We start from the raw sequence: 19,394 nt of genomic DNA, 5'->3' as shown, positions 1-19,394 counted from the left end.
GAGGACATCAAAGTATGGGAAACCTTTCTTAAAAAATTAGATGGGGTACCCATGTCTTTCGGTGACACTGACACGGTGTGGCAGGTTCAAATTTTTCTGATGCAGCGGGAGCTTCGGGTTTTGGTATTTACTGGGACGGGAGGTGGTGCGCCGAGGCATGGCCACCGCAATGGCTGCAGCAAGGGAGGAGCATTGCTTTTACTTGAGGTTTTTCCACTATTAGTGGCACTGGCAGTCTGGGGTCAGGAATTGGCCAACAGGACAGTGGTTTTTCAGGGGGACAACATGACAGTAGTGGAGTTAGTAAACAGACAGAGGGCTAGGGATCTCAGAGTTTTGAGCTTATTGCACCAGTTTATGCTTAGATGTTTATCTCTAAATGTTATTTTTAAAGCTGCACACAAACCCGGGGTTTACGACGAGATTGCAGATTCCCTGTCTCGTTCACAGTGGCGGCGTTTCCGCAAGTTGGCACCAGGAGCGGAATGGAGAAAGACTGCGGTCCCGGCAGACATTTGGGAGTGGGGGGCGTGATGATCACAGGGCTGGTGGAGATGTCTTTGGGCAATTTTGGGGCACAAAGTTCACAGGCCCTCGAGGCACGGGCATTACGCTTTGTGCTTTTTCTGATTGAGGAGGGTTTATCCCCAGCTACAATAGGAGGGAAGCTGGCAGGGGGTTAATTTTATGGGAAACTTTTCAAAGGTTCTAATCCAGCGCGTAATGATTTGTTAGGAAGGATGTTGAAAGTTTGGGGCAGGGTCAGGGCTAGTGTGGTTAAACCAGCAAGAGAACCCATTACTTTTTAAATACTGCTGGAGTTATTGCATGTGTTGCCAGTATGTTGTGTGGACGAGTACGAAGTGGGTTTATTTCGCCTATGTATGGTTTGGATGTTTTTTGGCGCTTTAAGTATCTGAATTGTTGGGGGAAGGGAAATAGATTGGGGTGAAGGTTAAGGAGGTTTGCATGCATAGGGACAGGTTGGGTATTTGGCTCAGGCGTTCAAAGACGGATCTGTTGGGGAAAGAGTTGGAAGAAAGTGGGGTGTTTGTACATGGGTCAGGGAGGAAGCTTACTAGCTATCAGCTGTTGCAGGTTTTGAGGATGGCGCTTGGGCGGACAGGTCGGCGTTCATTGGATTTTGGCACACATTTGTTCAGAATTGGCGCAGCTACAGCGGCAGCTCATTTAGGTTGGGACTGGGCTAAGATTAAGGCCATAGGTAGATGGAAATCTAGATGCTGTGAGCGTTATGTCAGGCCGTGATGTATTTAAGGCGTCAGGAGGGTGGCCCAATGAACGAAGACATATTGGGGGGGGGGGGTTAGGTTTTAATGACTGCCTTTGCAGTGTTTTTTCTTTGCAGGATGTGTGGCTGGGCCACGCAAAGACAAGATGGTGAAATGGCTGGTCGGCCACTCCTTCATTCACTGGGCAGCAAATTTTGCGGAGAAACAAATTTACGGCAGGTCAATGGGACTGCCTAGCAGACACCACAAAGTTTGTTGGTAGGGGGGAAGAGTGGCATGAGGTGGGGAAGTTTTCTTCCATTTATCACTGGTAACATGCCACAATGGGGATGCCCTGATTTATTGCTGATTCATCTGGGGGAAAATGCCTTGGTGAAGCTATTGGGGCTCACATTGATACAACTTATGCAAAGAGATTTGGAACTTTTGAAACAGAAGCTATACGGGACATGTTTGGTGTGGACAGAATTTGTGCCCAGACAAGTGTGGAGAGGGGCAGTTAATCATGGAGCCATCGAGCGGGCTCTCAAACAACTGAACAGGGCTATGAGGGTATTTTGCTGGGCTCAGGGGATCAAGGTCCTGAGGCATGAGGACATTAATGAACAAGATGAGACATTGTTCAGAGCGGATGGGGTGCATTTGTCACAATTGGGAAATGCATACTATTTGACAGAGTTAAGGTTGATGTTACGGGATTTATGAGGCGAGAAGCTGTGGTTTAGGGATCAAGTCTAGGAGTTATAAAAAATAAATAAAAAAAACAACAACAAAAAAAAAAACACCTGAGGACGGTTGTTTTTCCCGGGGTGGGGCAGCAAAACGCCAAGTGGGTTTTGCTGGATGGCAGAAGATGGGGGAGGGTGGAGAGCCAGACGCGGGCTTGTCCACCCTTCCAAGGGGAAAAACAAGGAGGTGAAGGATCAGAGTGGGGGGGTATGTTACAAGCAAGGAGGGCTTGAGAAGAATAGGGGAGTGTCTAGGGGAGGAGAATCGAAGGGAGGTTTTGGAAGAGAGAAAGAGGATAAAGGGAATCTTTAAGAGTTAGGGTTTGTTAAAATGGGGGATACACTTTGAAGTTTATTGATGTTTATGTTTAAATCCTGTCCTAAATAAATGACCTTTTACACCAATGATGGGTGTCACTGTATGTGTGTCCCGACTGCAGCTCCATGCACCACCTTCTCGCAGTCCCCAGGTGTCCCCTGCATATGCAGGAACTCTCTGTAAACACCAGAGGCTCTGTGCAAATGAAGGGCACTCGCCCTGTATACCAGTAGACGGCAGAGGCGCAGGTGTACTGCCTTGACTGATGGAATGAAAATGACTTTTATTTCCCTTTGTGTGTCTGCTTTGTGCTGATAGCGGCTGTCGGCTCGCTTATGAGAAACTTTTACTTTTCAGTTTATGTGGCAAGAAAAGTCCGCTTAGTTATGTGAAACTGTTTTACTTTCATTTTCAATTTATGTGGCAAGAAAAGTCCGGTTAGGAGTTTACAATGCTAATAGCTCGAACTCGAGCAAACGAAAGACCCATTGCATTGCAAATGCTGGTTTTCTTTTGTGTGCTATTTTTTGTGCCTTTTGCCTTCTGCGCTTTCCTCTATCTTTTCCTTGTTTTCTCCTCGCATCTCTCTCCCCTTCTCACTCTCTCCGCCGCTGCTGCCCCTGCGCCCCCCTCTCTTATTCTCGCTCCCTGCCGCTGCTGCCCCCGCACCCCTGCTCTCCCCCCCCTTTTTCACACCATTTCCCACTCCCGCCTCCCAGCTATCCTCTCCTCCCCCCTCCACTTAATGGCGGCCGCATGCTGCTGGCGTGCCTATGGCAGGCCCGTCAGCACCCACCCGCGACCCTACCACTACCAGCGCCAGGACCCCACATCAGCAGCACCCATCGCACTCAACCCAGGACGCAACAACTGCAAGCAAGCATCACCAGCTAACACCCACAGTCCCTTCAGCTGCCTCTACTGCCGCCAAACTTACACCACCAGGACCTTAGACCCAGCACAACCCACCCACGACAACACTCTGACCCTAAAAACTCTGCATTCTCCTCAACATCCACTCCCTCCATAAACATGCTAACGAAATCTGGGACTTCCCTAACAGCACCACCCCGGACGTCGCGTTCCTCACCGAGACCTAGACCAACACCACCTCAGGCCCGGACATTGCCATCGCCATCCCCCAAGGATACAAGATCACCCGGAAAGACTGCCCCAGTTGCCCCGGGGGGAAGAATCTCCATTGTCCACAGGTCTAACCTCGGCCTGAACACACACTGTAGGAGGCTGGCCTGGCTTATAGTGGGTACCCTGTGGTACTTACACCCTGCCAGGTCCAGTTATCCCTTATTAGTAGAATACAGGTGTTTCTAGCAGCTTAGGCTGATAGAAGGTAGCTATGGCAAAGCAGCTTAGGCTGAACTAGGAGACATACAAAGCTCCTACTATACCACTTATATCATATGCACAATATCATAAGAAAACACAATACTCAGAGTTACTAAAAATAAAGGTACTTAATTTATATGACAATATGCCACAAGTATCTCAGTGAGTACCCTCAGTAAGAAGGTAAGTAATATAAACAAGTTATATGTACACAAACCAAAACAGGTAAGTAAGAGTTAGAAAAGTAATGCAAACAGTGTAGAATTACAATAGGCTGCAATAGGCAAACATAGGTCTAGGGGCAACACAAACCTTATACTCCAGAAGTGGAATGCGAATTACGAATGGACCCCAGACCTATGGGAGCTTGTAGAGGGTCGCTGGGACTGTAAGAAAACAGTCAGGGTGTCCAAGATACCCCACCCCAAGACCCTGAAAAGTAGGAGTAAAGTACACCTGCTACCCCAAAAGAGCACAATAGTCATAATAGGGGGATTCTGCAAGAACAACAAATATCAGCAAGGCACTGAAGGTGGATTCCTGGGCTTGAGGACCTGCAAGGCAAGGGGACCAAGTCGAAGAGTCGCGATAGTGTCCAGGGAGGCGGGAGCCCAGAAAACCCCAGATGAAGGTGCAAGGAAGCTGCCTCCGGATGGAAGAAGCTTGGAGTTCTGCAACAACGAAGAGGACTAGGAACTTCTCCTTTGGATGGAAGATGTCCCACGTCGCGATGAAGGTTGCAGAAGTGTTCCCACGCAGAAATACCGCAAATAAGCCTTGCTAGCTCCAAGGGTCGCGGTAGAGGTTTTTGGGTGCTTCTGGGGCCCAGGAAGGACCAGGATGTCGCCCCTTGGAGGAGGAGACAGAGGGGTGCTCAGCAACTCAGAGAGCCCCCACAGAAGCAGGCAGCACCCACAGAAGTACCCAACAGGCACTTGGAGGAGTTGTGAACTGGAACTGGCTCAGAGTCACAAAGGAGGGTCCCACCACGCCGGAGGCCAACTCACAGGGTTGAGCACTGCAGGACAGAGTGCTGGGGACCCAGGTTAGACTGAGCATGAAGGAAATCCTGGAAGAGTGCACAGGAGCCGGAGCAGCTGCAAATCACGCAGTACACAGGTTTGCAGTCTAGCGTGGGGAGGCAAGGACTTACCTCCACCAAACTTGGACTGAAGGATCACTGGACTATGGAAGACACTTGGATAGAGTTCCTGTGTTGCAGGGACCACACTCGTCAGGAGGAGAGGGGACCCAGAGAACCGGTGATGCAGTCTTTTGGCGCCTGCGTTAGCAGGGGGAAGATTCAGTCGACCCACGGGAGATTTCTTCTTGGCTTCCAGTGCAGGGTGAAGGCAGGTGACCCCCAGAGCATGCACCACCAGGAAACAGTAGAGAAAGCCGGCAGGATGAGGCGCAACAATGTTGCTGGTAGTCGTCTTGCTACCTTGTTGCGGTTTTGCAGGCGTCCTGGAGCAGTCAGCGGTCGATCCTTGGTAGAAGTCAAAGAGGGAGATGCAGAGGAACTCTGATGAGCTCTTGCATTCGTTATCTGAAGAATACCCCAGAGGAGAGACCCTAAATAGCCAGAAAAGGAGGTTTGGCTATCAAGAAAGGAGGATTGGCTACCAAGAGAGATAAGAGCCTATCAGAGGGGGTCTCTGATGTCACCTGCTGGCACTGGCCACTTAGAGCAGTCCAGTGTGCCCCCAACACCTCTGTTTCCAAGATGGCAGAGGTCTGGGACACACTGGAGGAGCTCTGGGCACCTCCCCTGGGAGGTAATGGTCAGGGGAGTGGTCACTCCCCTTTCCTTTGTCCAGTTTCACGCCAGAGCAGGGCTGGGGGATCCTTGAACTGGTGTAGACTGGCTTATGCAGAGATGGGCACCATCTGTGCCCATCAAAGCATTTCCAGAGGCTGGGGGAGGCTACTCCCAGCCCTTCACACCTATTTCCAAAGGGAGAGGGTGTAACACCCTCTCTCAGAGGAAATCCTTTGTTCTGCCTTCCTGGACCAGGGCTGCCTGGACCCCAGGAGGGCAGAATCCTGTCTGAGGGGTTGGCAGCAGCAGCAGCTGCAGTGGAAACCCCAGAAAGGCAGTTTGGCAGTACCCGGGTTCTGTGCTAGAGACCCGGGGAATCATGGAATTGTCCCCCCAATACCAGAATGGTATTGGGGGGACAATTCCATGATCTTAGACGTGTTACATGGCCATGTTCGGAGTTACCATTGTGTCGCTATACATAGGTGGTGACCTATGTATACTGCACGCGTGTAATGGTGTCCCCGCACTCACAAAGTCCGGGGAATTTGCCCTGAACGATGTGGGGGCACCTTGGCTAGTGCCAGGGTGCCCACACACTAAGTAACTTGGCACCCAACCTTCACCAGGTGAAGGTTAGACATATAGGTGACTTATAAGTTACTTATGTGCAGTGAAAAATGGCTGTGAAATAACGTGAACGTTATTTCACTCAGGCTGCAGTGGCAGTCCTGTGTAAGGGTTTGTCTGAGCTCCCTATGGGTGGCAAAAGAAATGCTGCAGCCCATAAGGATCTCCTGGAACCCCAATACCCTGGGTACCTACGTACCTTATACAAGGGAATTATATGGGTGTACCAGTGTGCCAATGAGAATTGGTAAATTTAGTCACTAGCCTGCAGTGACAAATTTAGAGAGCAGAGAGAGCATAAACACTGAGGTTCTGGTTAGCAGAGCCTCAGTGATACACTTAGTCACCACACAGGGAACACATATAGGGCACATACTATGAGCACTGGGGTCCTGCCAAGCAGGATCCCAGTGACACAGGGGCTAAAACATACATACATACAGTGAAAATGGGGGTAACATGCCAGGTAAAATGGTACTTTCCTACACACACTCTGAAGAATCTACAAGCCTGATGGAACACCTCCACTTCAACCTACATACCAGCCCGACATCCACCATCAGGGGAACCCTCATCTACCACCCTCTCGGACCACGTGCTCCCTTCACCAACTCCATCACGGACTGCATCTCCGCACAAACCATTGCAGCCACCAACTACAACGTCCTGGGAGACCTCAACTTCCACCTCAAAAACCTACAAGACCCAAACACTGCATCCCTCCTAGACAACCTCCACTACACAGGACTCCGAAAGATCGTGACGGAGCCAACACATTCAGCAGGACACACCCATCTTCACAACAAGAACCTCTGACACTTTCAGTCACGCCACAGAACTCCCATGGACAGACCACTGATGCATCCATTTAACCCACCGTCATCAGACCCCAACACCAACCATCACATAGAAACTGGTCAAGAATAACCGACGATCAGCTCACCGCCGCCCTCACCATCGCCACCCCCACGATCGCACACAACAATGACTCAAACACCTCAGCACACACCTTCCCAAAATGGATCGCTGAAGGCGCCAACATCCTAGCTACCCTCAAAAAGAACAGCACCCACACAAAGAGAAGCCAGCTGGTTCACCCCAGAACTCAGAATCTAGGCGCACTTGTCGCCAACTTGAGAAAATCTTGAGAAACACCAAATCCACAGAAGCACATAGCAACTTCAGAGCCGCCACCAATGCACACCACCAACTCATCAGAAACACCAGAAAAAGAGCTATACAAGACCGAATCTCCTCATACGCACACAACAGCAAGGAAATCTTCAGCATCATCAAGGAGTTTGCCCAATCCAACAGTGAAACAATTGACATCCCACCCTCACAGGACCTCTGTGACAGACTCAACAGCTACTTCTACCACAAAATCAAGACCATTTACGACAGTTTCAGCAAGGACAACCCACGCGCAGAACCCCCTCTACCAAAACCAGACACCAACAAACCAACAATCACCACCTGGTCCCCCCTCACCACCAAAGATATGCGGAGAACCATGAGGACCATACACTCCGGGGCCCCCATGGACCCATGCCCCCACCACATTTTCAACTGAGCCACAGATACCATCACCCTCAAGCTCTGCCTCACCATCAACTACTCACTAGCTGTCACCACCTTCCCAGATGACTGAAAACACGCAGAGATCAACCCCCTCCTCAAGAAACCCTCAGCAGACCCCACCGACATCCAAAACTTCAGACCCATCTCCCTAATCCCATTTCCTGCTAAAGTCATCAAAAAAGCAGTCAAGAGCCAACTCACCACGTTTGTAGAAGACCACAACATATTCGACATCTCCCAATCCAGATTCAGGAAAAAACATAGCACCGAAAAAGCCCTTATGGCCACAACAGACGACATTCGCTCCCCGCTGAACAAGGGAGAGACAACGGCACTCATCCGACCTCTAGTCTGCCTACGAAACAGTCTCCCAACACACCCTGATAAGAAGACTCCACAAAACCGATATCAGAGACAAGTCCCTCAACTGGATCCAATCCTTCCTCTCCAGCAGAACTCAACGAGTGAGACTCACCCCCTTCCTCGCAGACCCCACACCCACCACCTGCGGAGTTCCCCAAGGATCCTCCCTCAGCTCCACGTTGTTTAACGTCTACATGGCCCCGCTAGCCACCCTCATCAGAAGCTACGGAATCAACATCTCCTACGCCGACGACACCCAACTCATCCTCTCCAACAAACCCAACAAAGTCAGACACAACTTCCATAAAGGCATGGAAGCAGTCGCCAACTGGATGAAAAACTTCTGCCTCCAACTCAACGCAAACAAGACAGAAGTACTCATCCTGGGCCCTCAACCCAACGTGTGGAACGACTCCTAGTGGCCACCTACCCTCAGAAACTCACCCACCCCCACCAGCCAAGCCTGCAACCTCGGAATCATACTGGACTCCAACCTCAGCATGAACCATCAAATCAACGCAGTCACCTCCACCTGCTTCCCCACCCTCTGCCTTCTACACAAGTCCATCAAGTGTTTCCCCCTCAAACATTGAAAGACCGTCACACACGCCCTTATCACCAGCAGACTGGACTATGGCAATGCACTCTAAACCAGAATCAACAAGAAACTCACCTGCAAACTAGAAAACATCCAGAATGCCGCCACCAGACTGGTCCTCGACATTGCCACATCTCGCAACACCTGAGTACACTGCACTGGCTTCCCACAGAGAAAAGGATCACCTTCAAGATCCTCACCCACGCATACAAATCCCTCCACAACTCCGGACCAGCCTACCTGAACCAGCAACTCAACCTCCATGTAACCCACAGGACCCTACGCTCAGCCCAGCTCTCTCTTGCAGAAGTACCCTGCATAAGGAAAACCAGAACAGGAGGATGCTCCTTTTCCTACCTCATAGCCACCGCCTGGAACGCCCTCCCTCTCCACATCACACAAACCACCTCCCTCCTCAACTTCACAAAGGAACTTAAGACATGACTTTAAGAACCACCTCACTGGTATACGCTACACTTCCCCTCCCCCGTGCCTTGAGACCCTAATGGGTGAGTAGTTGCGCTATACAAGCACTGACTGATTATATGAATCTGTGACACTGCATGGCATGTGAGCTGGGAGTATTTCATTGTTACAGCATTTTACCCCACAGGAGAGAAGTCCTGTTCCCATCGTTTGAAAGAAAATAAATGTTGCTGTTTGATATCAAACCTGTAAGCATCCTTAAGGTAGAGAGGTTAAATGCACAAGAGACGGAGGTCAAAAACGCTACAGAATTTTTTTAAAACTAGACCTAGGCGTAGGGGTGCAGCTCAATCAGCTTCTGCACCTGCTCTAGAACAAAAATATGGGCAGGAGTTTCTGAGGGTGATGTGTGCACTCTTTAATTCCATCTTTAGTTCAGCTGACGTAGGAGATGTAATGGGATTTGAGCAAACACTAGATATCGGTCCTTATGTTTTTCTGTGGTGACATTGTTGTCCCTGCCACCATTATGGACTCTAGGAGCACGTTTTTTTACTTTGGATGATTCCGTTTATGGAACTTCTTTAACTTGATGCTGTCAGTATGTTTTGTTATGGGGGTGGATTTTGATAAGTAGTAACTTCATACAAGATCTTTGTTTGCTTCTCATGAACAGCAGGGAGCCCTGTGGTAATGGTGCTGGATACTATCTTCTATTCCAAGTGCAGACTGGCCTTTACCTCCAGCTAACATGCTGGATCAGCCAGGTGCATAAAGGGCCTTAGAGACCACAGCATTTGGTTCCAGAGTGCACTCTGCTGATGTACACACTCCTCATTTGTATCTATTGCCGGTCCATCAGTTGGGGCGAGAAGTACCAGGGGTGCAATGAGGAATATGCCTGGGGTACAGGTGGCTATTTGACAATTGAGACCTGCTTACTGCACGGTTCTACATGCCTCCTTTGCATGCATAGTGTCAGTTGCACTGGTAGTTTTTATGCTGTTATTTTCAAGGACTCTTGAGGAAGCAGTGGCGGGTGGTGCACTTGTGCCTGGGCTGGAACTACGTGCGTGAGGGTGCAGAAGTATTACAGCCAGCTCTGTGCCGGGTGTTTAGCACTAGAGCTAGGGCATTATTAACCAACCAGAGCAGGCATCCAGGAAGTGATTCATTAAGCCCCTCCGGCTCGTGAATTTTTACAGCGACAGAGTGAAGCGTTTTCACTCTGAAATGGAGTGAGGACAATACTCGCACTGCGATATCAAGCCTGTTGAATTCCGCTCCATGACGCACACCTGCGCACAGGAAGAAATACAAATTACTCAACGCTTTTTGGCACTGCAGTGGGAAACTCAAGGGATCACAGACTTTCCAAAGGCTTCAGCAAGATGAAATATTTCTAGCACAAACCGCCATGCAGTCAGAGACAGAAGGTTAGATCACGATTTGCTGTAGAATGCTGATTTTTCAGTTTTTTCTCTACTGTTTTTTATCCCAGTTTCAAGTACGGGCTTCTCAAATCAGTCACGACTCCTTCCCACTTCCTGGGAACACTGGAAGGAATTGAGTTAGGGTGACAAAGGCAGAACAGCCTGTTCTTACTAGAAGCTGTATCGATCATTCGGCAGCAGAGCTGTGTTAAAACTTTCTCACTGATCGGACTCAAGGACGCCCAAGCACACAGAAACACAGCAGAATGACTGTCTGAATTCACTCACAAACATCAAATGCTTTTGACATATTCAGTTACTTTTATGGTATGTTGCATAGACTAACTGCCCTTTGTGATAATATATATGGACAACTTTGGGGATTGCGCATCTAGGATATGTGACTGCACCAGTGTGTAATGTTGTGACCTTCTTTTTTCAGAGAAAGGGTTTGCCTACAGATTTATGGTCCGATTAACAAAGGGGATCCGCACTCGTGGTGGGACCACTGCACCACAGTTATTCAGCGCCGCTCTGACGTCACAAAAACTCGGAGACACAACACAGAAACAAAGAAACACGCCTCCTCTCGAGAGCACTACATTCTAAGTATTACAATTGTTTTTCATTACAGAAATCCATCCCCACCGAGGCGATTCTACACGAAATATTAGCACTTTGGTGGTATGGGATGCCTACGGTATACTTGCCACCTTTAAAAGTCTTCCTGGCTTGCTCAACATTTTTAAAAAGGATACATCCAAGTATTATTTTACACACAAAAATACACAAATTGGCACAACACTTGGCTTCCGTTGATGCATAGGGCTTACCATTAAACAGATTACAATGATCGAAGTTCACTTAATATCTTTTAGACACCCCTTTATTCGCTCATCTACTAAACTATTGTGAGATAACGCAGCCACCTTGGCTATCAGGTACAGCTTTTGGACTCTATCAAAATGTTAGGGCAGGAGTTGGGAGCCACACCACTACTATAACTGTTTCCACATTTGCCGGAAGAGCGACATTTACAAAGGATGAGTCTACGAGTTCCCACACTACTGAGGAGATGGCGGGACAGGGGCAAGTTCATCCCCGAGGGTATGCGTTTTAGAAGGTGGGGATTTGCGGTTTGCTTTTTAGGGGCGAGCGCAAAGCGCTCCGTCCCCTGTTGCTCTTTGGAATTATAACCACTCCCATTTCACGTCAGTCACTTTCATTGATTCGTGGGCTTGCCTTTTAAAATCCACTTGCTTTCATTAGTTGAAGGAATGCATACATCATGCATCAGGTGTTTAGCCCTCCTTCAGAGCACCGAACAACTACTGAAAGCATACGTGGCTCGATGTTTTCCATCTGGTTTGGGGACTACTTCTCTTTATTTTGCAGTGCGATCTCGCTCAGCAGTAGTCGAGGGCTTTTTGCATGACATTGATCCTGTTACATAGATAATTGCACTTTTTCTGGTTACATGGATAATTGCACTTTTGCCAATAGGTTTCACTGCGAGCAAACTTTTATTTCCCTTTGTGTGTATGCTTTGCTTTGATGGCAGCTGTCGGATCGCTTATGTGAAACTTTTACTTTTCAGTTTATATAGCAAGAAAAGTCTGGTTAGTTATGTGAAACTGTTTTAATTTAAATTTTCAATTTATGTGGCAAAAAAAAGTCCGGTTAGGAGTTTACAATGCTAATAGCTCTAACTCGTGCAAATGCGAGACCCATTGCATTGCGAATGCTTGTTTCTTTTTGCCCACTGAAACTAAAGGAGGCGACAGAAATGTTCCAAAGGGCACACCAACTCTTTGTATTCTCAACTTCCCCTTGACTCATGGACAAACCCCACATGCTTTCCAGACCGAGCTCAATGCACTCCACGGTTTAGTTAATAATCCAAAAACAACTCAAACACAATCGGTGGTTATATATAACAATGCACTAGCTCTCCCACAGCTTTACTCTGCCTCCCCTCAATCCGAGCCCACCAAATCTGGGAAAACACAAATCATGCACTGACGTTCATTGCGCTGACAGGGTTAAAGCACAATTCTTGTTTGCACTCTTGTTAGTTTTCACAGCCTTGCACGATGCGTTGTGTAACACTACCTGCTCTTCTTTAACCGCAGTCTGGAAAAGAGTTTTGTTTTCTTTCTGTGGGAACGGGGTGAGCACGTAAGACGCCAGGATAGAGACGTATTTTTGTTTTTGTTTTCAGTGCAGCAGAGACTACATTTCTGGAGCATAATTCTCTGGAAGCATCTTAAACAAAACCATACTCGCCCGGAGATCTTTCCTTCTGTACTGTATAAGCCTTTTTTAATTATAGTTTGTACCTACCTTGAAGATTAACTAATCTCTTCCTTCCACCCCGCAGTATAATTCACAGACAAAGGGAAGGAACAGTGCCACCATCTTAGAACGCATCGTGCCTGGGACAATCAAATTAATAAAATGTGGCTTTAAGAAGTCCAAATTATTGTTCACGTCCAACCAAGATATCAGCCAGAACTTACAACATATTCCATTTCGAGGCACGTTCTTGTGCATCTTGGTTGGGTAAAAATACAGGGGGTAAAAAACATTAACCTGTAACATTCTTTGTTCAAATCTGTTATGTTGCCAGGAAAGGTTTCACTCTAGAAAGGCTCATCTCTTGGTTTTAAGTCCGGTTGTCATGGTGCATTCGAAGTCTGTCACTCCACAAAAGCAAACAGTTCCAAGTGATAACAACGTGTCGTGTTCCAAAACATCTTTTGAAAACATGATTTTTAAAAAACAACCTTATACAACATAATTTTTGTATGTAGTGCACTTTGACCCAAACAACTTTTCATAAATTTCGACCTTCCCTTAGCATCTTTAGGTAACTTCACCCTCTAACCACTCCAACTTTTACATAAGTGTCTTTCTTGTGTGTTTGTTTTCACAGGTGCCTTTTACCCATGTGTATAAATGTATATGAATAGTCTAAACACATTAAATACATAAATGCTAAGTTTTTATGATGTTTTCCAGGTATTCTTATATTGGGGGGAATCCCCCTGAACTCACCATAATTTATATTCATGATTTTATTTTTACATTTTTCACCCAAGGCTTTTCCATATATATATTCACTGAAAACACCAAAGGTTAAAGGGATGTTAAAGTTGGGTTCTGAATTTACTTGCATACAACCATAGAAATTCAGCAGTTGCAGTTAGAGTTATTTCAAGTAACTATAACTCTTGCCTTAAGGTACTATAACTCATGCCACCGCCATGCACAGTTTTTCATTAATAATTTGACTGCTAATGTTTCATTTATAATATTAATGACGTTACAGAAGTTGTCATGAGTGCTGTAATAATTGGGGTAATTAGCGCATGGTTAAGCGTCACTGCAACCTTTTTGTTTTTCAGTGAACTTCTGTTTTTTTTTAACGTAAAGTAATTTGAATTATTATATTTTAATCCAACCACTGCTATACATGGCCTTCACCATACACAGCGGGAGTTGGTCATGGGGACTGGCTGCAGCCAGGCCCTGCGCCCAAGCCCCTATAACCACCCAAATCCACACTGCGTACAGCCTTCAGCCATGTGCAGGGGGGGTTGGTAGCAGGGCCTGGCAGTTTGTTTCTGCCTTTCTGCTAGTTTCCTGTCTCTCTGGGTGTGACAGTGTGTGAGAATGTGTGTATCCAGTTGTGAGAGTGGGTATGTGACTGTCTTCCTGGGTATGACAGTGATAGTGAGTGTGTGATTGTCTGGAAGTGAGAGTGTCTCTCTGGGTACGACAGTGTGTGTGAGTGTCTGGGTTTGAAAGTTGGTGTGAGTGTCTCCCTGGATGTGAGAGTGGGTGCGTGACTGCCTTTCCAGGTGTGGCAGTGGGCGTGTGAGAATAGATGTGTGAATGTCTCTCTGGCTCTGAAAGGAATGTGGCAGTGTATGTATCGTGAGAATGGATGTGACAGTGTGTGCCTTGGTAAAACAGTGAGCGTGAGTGTTTCTATCTAGCTGTAAGAGTGGGTGTCACAGTCTCTCTGAGTGTGAGAGTGAATGTGAGAGTGACTGTGTGGGTGACTGTGTGGGTGAGAGAGTGGATGTGACAGCATCTCTTTGGGTGTGAGAGTGAAGGTGCAGATCTTGCGAAAGGAAAAAGAAATGTTTTCGGGCACTTCAAGCACATTTAGTGCTTAATCACAACTATATCACCCCCATGGAGTTAGGGAACTTCTACCCTAACCCCATCAGCTCCATTGCCCCCCACATTTCAGCCCTGGGGATCGTTTCCCGACAAAATAAAATGGCAGCCACAACATTTGTGTCAGGTTGCGGCTAGCCAATCAGATTCTTTCAGTGGCACGTGGATCCACATCCCTATATATCTATATTTTTTGGCCTTAAATTACTCCAAAACTACTGAATGGATTTACACCAAACTACAAAACTCGTAATTAGCGAAACAGCATATACCTTCCTGCACAATTTGGTGTAATTCTGTTAAGCTGTTTAAGCTAGGTGTGTCTAAGGACCCTATGTAAAACTGAATGGGGGAAAATGCATTTTTGGAGCCCACATTTTCCCAGCCCTCGCTTGATGAGTCACCCTGAAACATTTCAGACAGCAGCTGAACTGACCAAAGTATACGTTTGGAAAATGTTGTCAAGTGGCGCCGAAGTTACAGGCAAAATTAAAAACACTCCTTCTATGGAAACTAGGACCTAACTACTTAGTGGCAACCGCCACTAGGATATATATACATACATACATATACATACACACACACACACACACAGCTATATTCATACATATCTATATATTTACTGAAAACAGCCAAAGGTTACAGGGACGTTATAGTTGTGTTCTGAATTTACTCATACAAAACCACAGAAATTCACCAGTTATAGTTCTTTCAAGTAACTAAGACTTGCACCCTAAGTTAACTACAACTCGTGCCTTGGCCATGCACAGCTGTCTCATCATTAAGTTTATTGTAAATATTGCATTGAGAGTATGAAAGATGGCACAGAATAGGTCATTAATGATGTAATATGTAGAGTAATTTGCTGTTCATGGCAAAGGCGCAAGTTACAGTTACCTTACAGTTCAAGTTTTAGTTCCTTGAAAGAACTTTAACTATAACTGATCAATTTCTATGGTTTGTAAGAGTAAATTCAGAACTTCACTATAACGTACGTGTAACCTTTGTTTTTTTCAGTGAATTTCTATGGTTTTTAACGTACAGGATCTCATTGTGTCTCTCATTGTGTGGAACATTATCTGAGTACATCTGTCTTGGCAACCTTGACTGTCTCACTACTGATATCACTAAAGAAAATATGACCTATTTGACAATTCCCAAATCCGTTATTCACAAGTTCGACGCAAGGGGGTCCGTGCAGAGCATTCACAACGTATTCGTGAATATCGCGTGGCGTCCCAAAAAAGATATATTTTTTTTTTTACATATGAACTTTACCTACAAACACTTCTATATTATGGCCCAGGGGTCAGACTAGCTCCACTCTCACACATTATTTCAATTTCTAAAACCACTTTTCAGCCCCAGGGACCGTGTCCCTGTATATAAAATGGCAGCCGCAACTTTCTGGTCAGGTTGCAGGCAGCCAATCAAAGAACTCCCACTGCAGCATGTATTCGCGAATACTTCACAGTCTCCTCGAAATAGCTGCAAAGTTACCCCAGCCAGAGATACACAAATTTGAACTTCCCTAAATTTCTCAAAACCTACTGAATAAATTCACACCAGATACTCAAAAGCGTGATCTGTGTACAGACAGCTAGCTTTCTGCCAAATATGGTGCAGTTCCATCCAGTAGTTCGGCCTGTAGTCATGTCTAAAAAATCCTATGGAAATTAACATGGGAAATGCAACCTTTTTTCAGCCCGTGCTTGACAGATCACCCCGAAACTTCCGTGCACAACAACAATCAATTACACTTTTTTTTGGGAAAATTTCATTAGGATTCATCTAACAGTGCCAAAGATATATGCAAGTCTAAAAATGCTTTTCCTATGGAAACATTGTCCTAACTGAAACTATCTAGTGGCGACCGCCACTAGATTATATATATATATATATATATATAATGTCACTTACCCAGTGTACACATCTGTTCGTGGTATGTTCCGATGCTATGCATAGTCCTGCCATCTAGTGTTGGGCTCGGAGTGTTACAAGTGTTTTTCTTCTAAGAAGTGTTTTCGAGTCACGGGATCGAGTGACTCCTCCTCTTTGGCTCCATTGTGCATGGACATCAACTCCATCTTAGATTGTTTTCCCGCAGAGGGTAAGGTAGGAGTGATAGAGTATAAAGAAAAGAGATGTTCATGCAAATGGAATAGATATATATATATATATATATGTACACATATGAATGTTTAACTTAAATGGCTACAGGCTCCCGGGGAGGTGGGAGGGCGCATGTGAATCTGCAGCAGAACATGCCACGAACAGATGTACACTGGGTAAGTGACATTTTCTGTTTGATGGCATGTGTAGCTGCAGATACACATACAATGCATAGACTACGAAGCGGTTTTTCCTCCCATAAGCGGTGGTCAGCCTGTAGGAGTTGAAGTTGTTTGAAATAGTGTTCTTAGTACAACCTGTCCTACTGTGGCTTGTTGTGTTGCTAACACATCTACTCAGTAATGCTTGGTAAATGTATGGGGTGTTGACCAAGTGGCTGCTTTACAGATTTCTGTCATTGGTATATTTCCTAAAAATTGCATTGTTGCTGCTTTTTTCCAGGTGGAATGTCCTCTTGGTGTTACTAATAGCTGCCTTTTGGCTTTTAGGTAACATGTTTGGATGCATTTTATTATCCATCTAGCTAGTCCTTGTTTTGAGATTGGATTTCCAGTATGTGGTTTTTAGAACGACACAAATAACAGTTTGGTTTTCCTAAATGATTTAGTTCTATCAATGTAATAAATACATTATAGCTCTTTTAATGTCCAATGTATGCAGCGCTCTTTCTGCTACAGTCTGGCTGTGGGAAGAAGACTGGGAGTTCCACTGTTTGATTGATATGAAACGGTTGGTAGAAATGTTGGGTTTGTCCGAAGTACTACTTTATGTTTGTGTACTTGTATGAAGGGGTGTTCAATAGTGAGAGCTTGGATTTCACTTACTCTCCTTAATGAAGTAATTGCAACAAGGAATGCCACTTTCCATGTTAGGTATTGATTCTGACATGAATGCATAGGTTCAAATGGTGGACCCATGAGTCGTGTGAGTACAATAGATTCCATGAAGGCACTGGGGGTGTTCTTGTTGGTATGATGCGTTTTAGTCCTTCCAAGGAGGCTTTGATAACAGGGACTCTAAATAGAGAGGTGTGTTGCATATTTTGCAAATATGCAGAAATAGCAGTGAGATGTATTTTAATGGACGAAAAGGCTAAATTTGCTTTTTGCAGATGAAGCAAGTAACCTACAATGTCTTGTATTGATGGTGAAAGAGGGGCAATCTGTTTAGATTGACAGTAAAACACAAACCTTTTCCATTTGTTCGCATAACACTGCCTGGTAGTGGGTTTTCTAGCTTGTTTAATTACTTCCATACAGTCTGTTGGCAGATGTAGATATCCAAACTCTGAGACTTCAGGAGCCAAATCGCTAGATTGAGTATTGCTGGATTTGGATGCCTGATCAGTTGTTTGTTTTGTACTATCAGATCTGGTCTGTTGGGGAGTTTGATGTGTGGTACTACTGACAGATCTAACAGTGTCATGTACCATGGTTGACGTGCCCACGTTGGTGCTATAAGTATGAATTTGAGTTTGTTTTGACGCAGTTTGTTGACTAGAAATGGAATGAGCGGGAGAGGGGGGGGAAAGCATAAGCAAATATCCCTGACCAGTTGATCCATAGAGCACTGCCCTTGGATAGAGGGTGTGGGAACCTGGATGTGAAGTTTCGGCATTTTGCGTTTTGGCTGGTGGCGAATAGGTCTATGGGGGTCATTCTGACCCCCGCGGGCGGCGGGAGCCGCCCGCCTGGAGGGAGCCGCCATATGGCCGCTCGACCGCGGAGGCCATTCTGCCTTTCCCGCTGGGCTGGCGGGCGACCGCCAGAAGGCCGCCCGCCAGCCCAGCGGGAAACCCCTCCCCACGAGGAAGCCGGCTCCGAATGGAGCCGGCGGAGTGGGTATGTGCGACGGGTGCAGTGGCACCCGTCGCGTATTTCAGTGTCTGCAAAGCAGACACTGAAATACAAAGTGGGGCCCTCTTACGGGGGCCCCTGCAGTGCCCATGCCATTGGCATGGGCACTGCAGGGGCCCCCAGGGGCCCCACAACACCCCATACCGCCATCCTGTTCCTGGCGGGCGACCCGCCAGGAACAGGATGGCGGTATGGGGTGTCAGAATCCCCATGGCGGCGCAGCAAGCTGCGCCGCCATGGAGGATTCTGCAGGACAGCGGATGTCCTGAGGAGCACCGCCAGCCTGTTGGCGGTGCTCCCGCATCCCCGGCCCCGGCGGTCCTTGACCGCCGGGGTCGGAATGACCCCCTATGTCTGGTGTTTCCCAGTGATGAAAGTATGTCTGAAGCACTTGGGGATGAATTTCCCACTTGTGTGTTTGTTGATGATCTTGGCTGAGTACATCTGTTAATTGGTTGTGTATCCCTGGAATGTATTGTGCTACTAGGTGAATGTTGTGTATTGCCCAATGCCAAATCCTTTGTGCTAGAAGGGACAGTTGCGATGAGTGGGTCCCTCCTTGTTTGTTTAGGTAATATATTGTAGTCATGTTGTCTGTTTTGATGAGAATGTGTTTGTGAACGATAAGAGGTTGAAATACTTTGAGTGCTAGGAATACGGCTAGCAATTCTAGGTGATTTATGTGAAGTTGTTTGTGTTTGGTGTCCCATTGTCCTTGAATGTTGTGATTGTTGAGGTGTGCTCCCCATCCAATCATTGATGCATCTGTTGTAAGTG

At 46.6% G+C, this 19,394-nt stretch overlaps 1 protein-coding gene across 24 annotated transcripts in view; it reads right to left on the bottom strand.

Annotated features, from left to right (window-relative positions):
* The window catches only part of BIN1 (bridging integrator 1), a 504,923-nt gene that overhangs the window by 124,186 nt on the left and 361,343 nt on the right, over window positions 1–19,394 (bottom strand). For 13 of the 24 annotated variants that reach the window (XM_069224563.1, XM_069224567.1, XM_069224566.1 and 10 more), the window contains one exon: window positions 12,553–12,597. The exons of the other annotated variants lie outside the window; for them this stretch is intronic. In XM_069224563.1, coding sequence (XP_069080664.1) covers window positions 12,553–12,597 — 45 coding nt within the window. The remainder of the gene's footprint in view (window positions 1–12,552; window positions 12,598–19,394) is intronic. 24 annotated transcript variants of the gene reach the window in all.

Source organism: Pleurodeles waltl, chromosome 3_1 (genome assembly GCF_031143425.1).
Source record: "Pleurodeles waltl isolate 20211129_DDA chromosome 3_1, aPleWal1.hap1.20221129, whole genome shotgun sequence".
Classification (NCBI taxonomy): Eukaryota; Metazoa; Chordata; class Amphibia; order Caudata; family Salamandridae; genus Pleurodeles; species Pleurodeles waltl.
This window is presented reverse-complemented; position numbering and strand designations above follow the sequence as displayed.